Source organism: Brassica napus, chromosome C3, assembly GCF_020379485.1.
Source record: "Brassica napus cultivar Da-Ae chromosome C3, Da-Ae, whole genome shotgun sequence".
Taxonomy (NCBI): domain Eukaryota; kingdom Viridiplantae; phylum Streptophyta; class Magnoliopsida; order Brassicales; family Brassicaceae; genus Brassica; species Brassica napus.
In genome coordinates, this window is record NC_063446.1 from 20,019,169 (window position 1) to 20,026,826 (window position 7,658).

Below are 7,658 nucleotides of genomic sequence, written 5' to 3' on the forward strand. Positions count from 1 at the left end.
ATAGACTAAATTATTCCTCAAACTCCACCATTGCTCTTCTGTTTTTTTTTATCTTCTCACAGTTTCAATCATCGTTTCTTATCTCCATATCAAATATTGTACTTATAAAATAGTTTTTCTTATCAAAGTACTTATAAACTAGTTATACTCCTGTTTCAGAGCTTTATAAAAGTTTGGAAAACAAAAATTTATCATCAACAAAGGTAGCAAAGTATTGCACTATGTGTTTTCATATGTTTGATATATCAATGTACCATAATACGAGATTCGTTTTTCAACTCTATTGCATCTTCTTGAGTCTTGACTGCCACGAATAATAGGTACTGGAGACAATCAATTTTTTCAATAATTTGATATATTCAGTAAGGTAAAATTTTGATATTTTTGTCCTCGAAATATATTTAACTTCAAAGAATGGTTAAAAACCCGAAATTTGGAAGGGAAAAAAATACCATGCTTCTCATTTTGTATCTCCATGTGTTATGTATTTTCATGGGATGATGTTTCTATGTTACATGCTGATTTTTTACTGTTCTCATTGGATATGTATTATTATTTTTTTTTTGTAGATATAGATGCTGAATGAATTAAACAAAAAGATGCTGAATGAATTATTATATGTAAAGCATAGTTTGCAAATTACGAATTAGAAAAAATATTGAAAGAACAAGACACAAAAGTAAACAAGAAAACTTTTATGTATATGCATCTCCTTCTAAAGTTAACTATACATGCCATTTTAGTTCTATATATGAAACTGAAGTTTGTTTTATTTAAACGTAAGAATATTCCCATGCGAAGCATGGGATTAATACTAGTATATATTATTTCATTCAAATTAAATATTTTAGTCTTGATTTTTATTCTTAAAAGGCTTTTAATGAAATATCATGACAAGATTCCAATCACCTCCTTTTGAGTTTGTTCGAATAATGAGAGATTTGATCATTCGTCTAGTATTTGTTTCTATTACAGCTCATGTTAATTATTTTTAAGATTTTATATGCACAAAATAAAATTAAGTTTTGCGGCTGGCACAAATCACAAAAACCAAATAGGCAATATCGATAGTAAATGACGGAAGGGGATTAGGTTTTCGGCTCTCGATTTGTTTATTATTGACTCTGCATAAGTGATTTCATTTTCTACATCTATAAAATTGTTCTTTGGTTCTCGTTTCTGTTTCATTGATATGAGTTTTGTCTTTTAAACTTATTCTGTGAATTTTGTGAATTACATAAGTGTCAATTTAAAAAGATGGACATTTGTAAAAATTAGTTTCATTCCAGATATCTAAGAATCAAAATTTTGAAGAAAATCATCAGCAAATCTATTCACAAGTTAGTGTTCAAATCTAATATATTAAACTGTTATAGAATATAAGTGAAGACTCGAAATATAAATTTCTGTCAAGTATATATTCACTAGTTCGGTCTAATAATCATCTAATTCTAGAACAACAAAACAAATTACTTATTTTATTAACCTACGTTTTTGAGTTTTAGTTAATTAATAGTATACCGATAAAAATAATATATATAATAATTTATCATTCTAGTATATGTAAACTACGTATAAAGTAAGAACTATTTGATTTAATAAATGATAAACCAGTAAACTTGTAATAAATAGTTCAAATATCTTATTATTACCATATAATAGCTAGATAGTGTTGCAAAATGTTAAAACCATTTATTAAACAAACATTAGTATAAGAACTGACCCCGCGCATGCGCGCATGTTATCATCTAGTTATTAAATATTTTAAAAAATATGAAAACAATTTATTCTAATGGATTTTGAATTGATAATATATCTATTTATAAGTTTTTGTAAAATTATTAGGCATGCATGAAAGGACAAAACACCTATTAACATTGCAATGAATACAATTTACAGCTCACAGATTTAAAAATAACAATTCGACTCTTTAAGTACATTTTTATTCAGATCACACTCAAGAGGTTTCTTGAAAAGGGAGAAATATAGAACAGATGTTGGCACTACAAGGTAACTTCCAGATGACGAGGTTTCGTTCCAGCCCATAAAACATGCCCTATGATCTTGCCACCGACATCGGGGAATGTCTTGCATCCTGGAAGAGAACTTACTTTGCCTGTTCTATCGACTTGAACTGGATACTTTAGAAGATGACTTGTCATCACTGTGACTTCCTCTGCTGCATACTGTCTCCAGTTGAGCTCACTCAAATGCCTAACTCGTCTCACGCATTCCATGTTCTCTGGCTCCTCGAAACCCTGCTCCAGAAACCCTAGATGCTCTGCCAACAGCGACATTCTGTATCCATAGATCTGCATGAGACGGGGGAATATGCAAACAAACCATGTTTTATAAGAGATATTATAGAGATCATGTAATAAATTATGTAGACCAATAATTACACGAAGCCAAAGAAGCATGCAAACTCTAATTGAAACGTCTTTGAAAGATTTTTTACCTGACCACGAGGACGAGAGGCTTTCTTAGCCCATGAATGGTGTAGTTGATACCCTCCCATGGCGATTTCAGTGTCTCTAGTTCCTTCCAATGATCTTTTGTTGATATTAGCAGAACCAATTAAGACAAACTCATCGTCCACTACCATACCTTTGGAATGCACATATATCATGAATCTTCGACTCTTCAAAGCTTGCACCTGGATTATTTCGTTGTTTTTGTGAGAAAAATGTCATTAATTAAAACAAAGATTTCAACAAGAGTCATCAACAATTTTTGCACCAAATTTTAGCAGAAAAAAACAAGAGTCATCAAAACATACACATAATATATATATACCTGTGCGGCATTTGGCTTTTCAATTTTCTTAGGTTGATTCCGAGAACTATATTTGCTAACCGTTTCATCAGAAGCCTCTCGGGTTCCAAGACAGAAGAAGTTCAAATAGTCTTGTGGCTCATACTGACCATCAAGTCCAGCTTCCACAAGTGCCTTGTATATAGTTTGATACATCATTTGCATGGTTTTATACTACAGAGATGATGAAAAGATTTCAGTATAAAGGATGCCAGATTGTTGTTCAAGTCAGTTTATATCTAGCAAACTATGGAAAAAGTATTTACCTGCCAGTATAGAATGCTCTGCATAAACATACTTGTTGGATCACCTTCTGGCCACATTGGAATGACAATATAAGCAGCAAACTTCTCCCTAGCTCTAATCTTACTAGCAATCTTAAGTGCGATTTCCATAGGGATTAGATTATTAGCACCTGCATTTCAAGAAACTCCTTGTTATATTATATTTAATTTCCTTCAAAAGCTTACAGTTTTCTTACCAACGTCGTTATGTGAATCCCAGTTGAATGATGATCCCAAAAAATATTGGTTCTCGATGTAGATGAAATGCTGAGCAGATCTTATGGCCTTAACATAAGCCGTGTGTATGCTCATGTCTACGAGTATATTCTTCCCACATTGAAGATTCTGTGCACATATTTATAATTAGTATATTTAGAGTAGCAACATTGTTGGTTATAGAAGATATGACAAGGTTAAAATATATTCAGAGTTGTGCTTAATTACTTCTCCACTAGCTTCCTTTGAGTTCTTTGGAAACTCTTTGACGGAGGTTGAATCAAGGGAACGAAAAACCTAAAGATAATTAGTTCATGGAAAAGAAATGAGATTGATCATTTTGTCACCACCACATATGACTATAGTCCCATCATATTTCTGAATTACCTGGACATGCCAAGACTCTGGATCATTATCACTAACAGAAGAGGCTTCTGATAGTCCCATGATATTTGGAATTCTGTCAATCTCAAGCAAAGCATCCTCAGAAGACGATCTGTGTATCGAAATCCTGTGCCTTTTCTCTGAAGCCTTTAGCCAACGTTGTCTAAAATTAGCAAGCACGTCATACGCTGCGGGACCATCAATCTTGCTGTGCAGATCATGCCACGGTTGTCTTGGTCCATCATCCACAGAAGTCTAATCCGTCAATGAATATGAATTAAATATTATGAACACGAATCAAGAACAATAATATTTAAACTCCATAAACGGAAACCAAACATGATATATTCTTTGAATGGTTACCGCAAAGTTTGGGTTATGGAAGTCATCTTTATGGAGCGTCTTCAATGTCCTAAAGAGAGGATGGTTAGGAGTATCAAAACGTCCTTTGCACATGTCTAGCCCTCCAACAAACGCTATGATCTTTCTTCGGCCCTGAGCTGCCTCAGCATCTACAATCAAAGTTTTTTGATGATGTGTGTAGATAGTTCCAACTTCCTGATCATCACAATGACATTCAGATGATTAAACTATACATACAAGAGTTTAAGCAGTGACGTAGTAATTATTAAGCATCTTACAGTTTTTTTAACGAAGCTGTGGTGACCTTTCCCACCAGATCTAGGACAAATAATAACTTGCACGGACGAATTCTTGAAAAAATGGCGAATCTCCTCATCGCTTGTCTTCATCAATCCGCACTGCATACCACAAACATCAGTTTCGTTAAAACAGCACAAGTTTTGTGTAACAGACATAAGTGAGACTGGCAGGGTTGGCCCTGTAATGTAATTTTGGAGGTTCGAAACAAAATTAAAAATAAGGGACAATATAATACACAAGAAATAACAAAAACAAACTCATAGAAATACTTTTAAACAAAAAGTGCTAAACAGTTGATAAAATACAAGTTTTCTCACAAAAACAATCTGATAGTTCCATAGTCCACATCTATTGAATTAGGTTTTTAGTTTTAGGGACTTTTTCAATTTACTAGGTCATTAAATTGGTGTATGTTGTCTAGCCCATTAATTTACTTTAAGTTAATAAAACGACAAAACCAATGTGGGATTTATATGTTCAATAAAAAATATTTAAAATATATAATTTATTTGGATTTTTGCTTCATGAGGATCTATAAAAATGGGAGCATGTAGCAAATGTTTCATCAAGCATGGTCCGAGGCCGACCCTGAAGATTGGACTAGTTTGGTTACTTGTAGAACAAGCTATTATTACATAACCTTTTTGATATATCCAGAAGTCAATCTATTTATTTTTTTCAGCTTCAATCTATTATTATTATAGTTTATAAGAGATACTATTAATAAAAGAGAGAAAGTTAAAAGAAACATAATACATAGTTAGGCACTTACTGTTCTGTGCCCCATAAAGTTACTTGAAGTTCGATCATCCCACACCAATAGCAACACTCTAACACCTTCTTGAGATCTTTCTTTAAGCAAATCCCCTAATACACCATCAGTCGGATCATTATTGCGACGAACCAGCCTAACCGGATGGTAAACTGACCATCCTGTGATATAAATCAAGTTCTTTGCCTGTCTAATCGCATCAGCCATATCCTCCCAGCACTTTCCATGTATATACTGCATTCCACCATCGAGATCCACTCTCGGAAGTGTCCCGTCTTCAACATGAGCATCTTGATACAAAGTAACTCTACCGCCTTTCCTCAAAGGGAAGTACGTACCGGGAACTCCTTCGCACTCATTACCAACACCCATTTGGTAAATTTTCATCATTTCCACTGGAGTGTATTGAATAGCCAAACTCAACACAGCACCCTTTTTACATGGCTTCCCACTAGTGTTCAGTATCGGAAACAACCCTTCGATCCTATTCCCTGAACACAACTCCTCGGTTGGGATTCTAACATCTCCTATGGACCTTGATCCAAAACGGTCACTGTCTTTCAACACAAACTTAACCACCGTAGCATGGTGAGCCACCGGTACATAGAAATGCTGCATCCACACAGGATTCTCATCATTGTCGATCACAAAAGTTGTGCCAATCTTTGCATCTGCGATAGAGACAGTCACGTAAGGATCACTTGTACTGTTCTTCTTGTACCTCCGGAAACGATCCATGTTAGGAAGATTTTTAGCTTCCTTCACCCAAATGTCTAAGTTACCATGTAACAACACTACCCTCAAAGAAGCGTTACTTGACCCTTCCATTGACATTGGTCTCGGTATAAACCGAATGATGCACCAAAAATTCGGGGGAAAAAATAAATAAGAAAAGGTTCAAATCTCGAGTCAAACCCACAAAACAAAGAAAAAGTTCACTGAGACCTTTGAGATACAGATCCAGAATAAATCTATGAGGTATAAGTAGACGAATCAAAGCAGTGAGCAGTACGTTGTTGACCTTTCAAACTATAGCCAATGAAAGACTTCAACAGTGGTCCAGACTCAGTAAAACATTACTTAAATCGTATGAACGATACAGTGAATTCAAATTATCAGAAGAAAAAAACGATCGAGAGGAGGTCAAGAAAATAATAATAACAAACGTAACTTGGAAAGTTCTAAGCAAGTTTCTCTTAACGAATGAAAAGGTAAGAAGGGATAGGAAAGATATAGCACTGAAGAAGAGGTCTCCCGCACGAGAGATTCGATCTCTTCTATGAGAAACTGTTTTATAAGATGTCATCTGATAGTTGGCTTTATATTATATAGGGGTAAACTATCATCAGAATATTATTTTATTAATTATAACAGGAATAGTATAACGTTTGGAGCTTAAACACTAATTCTAATTGTCCACTTGTAGTAAAAGTTGTATAAATTGAATAACACCTCTCTTAGCTTTAAGATTTCTTATATAAGTAATCATTGGATAACATTAATCTAATCTTATATAGGCTCATCACTAATACCGTAGGAGCTGAGATATCTTCTGGTATTGACGTTGGAGAAAAGATCCATATTGAAAATACGTAAAAGACTTGAGTAATATATAATGGAATTGAACCAGTGTATTTACTACCAATTGGTTTTATGTGGGAAGTTCATCTAACTTTTATCAAAGTCCATGACTTTGCCTAACATGTGATTTCCCACAAAAACAGTTTCATGCCTATGTAGTGGTCTATATTGTTGTGGTATTCTGATGAGGCTTATTAAATGTCGCACATCTCTTAGGCAAACAGTCTTTGGGCAATATATAAGTATATGAGCAATCATCCACTCTTGAGCTAGCTTTTGGATACGAGTTAGGCTCATCACTAGTATGGTATTAGAGCCGGATTATGTAATGGCCATAGGATTATAATTCAAACGAAAGACCAGTCGTATATGGAATTGGTTACAGTTACATAAATGAGTATATATCACTCTTACTAAAAATGAAATATTTTCTTAGACCCAACCTTTTTTTGTAGCATTTTAAATTAAATATACCCTTTCATTATAAAATAATTATGGAAATAATATTACACTATTATCTATGTTTCCAAACAACATAATAATTAATCTTGTGTCCAAACAATATAAAACAATTTAACTCACTAAAGCGTTCAAATAATTAATGAAAAATCAAAATAAATATAAATTTTTTTTGCAAGTTTAAATAATACAAAATAATTTCAATCAATATCAAATAAATTAAATTTATTGATTATTGTATTTATATTTTCATAAATAAAACTTACCATCATTTAAATTTAAATAAATTTGCATATGAAATAAATACTGTACATAAATAAATTGCAGTAAATTGACATCAAATAAATTTTATAGAAAAAAAATTATCAAAATATATCATAGAATTAATAAAATAAGTTACAAAGATTTATTAAAATTCAAAACGAAAATTTAAATAAAAAAATGAATTAAATAACGTATTATATGATTTTAAATTTAATAACCAC

At 32.8% G+C, this 7,658-nt stretch overlaps 1 protein-coding gene across 1 annotated transcript; it reads right to left on the bottom strand.

The window, feature by feature from the left end:
• Window positions 1–1,852: 1,852 nt before the first annotated feature.
• On the bottom strand, window positions 1,853–6,334 carry LOC125583653 (phospholipase D gamma 1-like). The gene is made up of 10 exons (XM_048750971.1): window positions 5,134–6,334; window positions 4,340–4,459; window positions 4,062–4,256; window positions 3,702–3,953; window positions 3,543–3,611; window positions 3,296–3,443; window positions 3,081–3,229; window positions 2,797–2,988; window positions 2,459–2,656; window positions 1,853–2,312 (listed from the first exon to the last, which is right to left on the bottom strand). Exons 1-10 carry the CDS (start codon window positions 5,965–5,967, stop codon window positions 2,004–2,006), a joined length of 2,466 nt encoding a protein of 821 aa, XP_048606928.1. The 5' UTR covers window positions 5,968–6,334; the 3' UTR covers window positions 1,853–2,003.
• Between the last annotated feature and the right edge of the window lie 1,324 nt (window positions 6,335–7,658).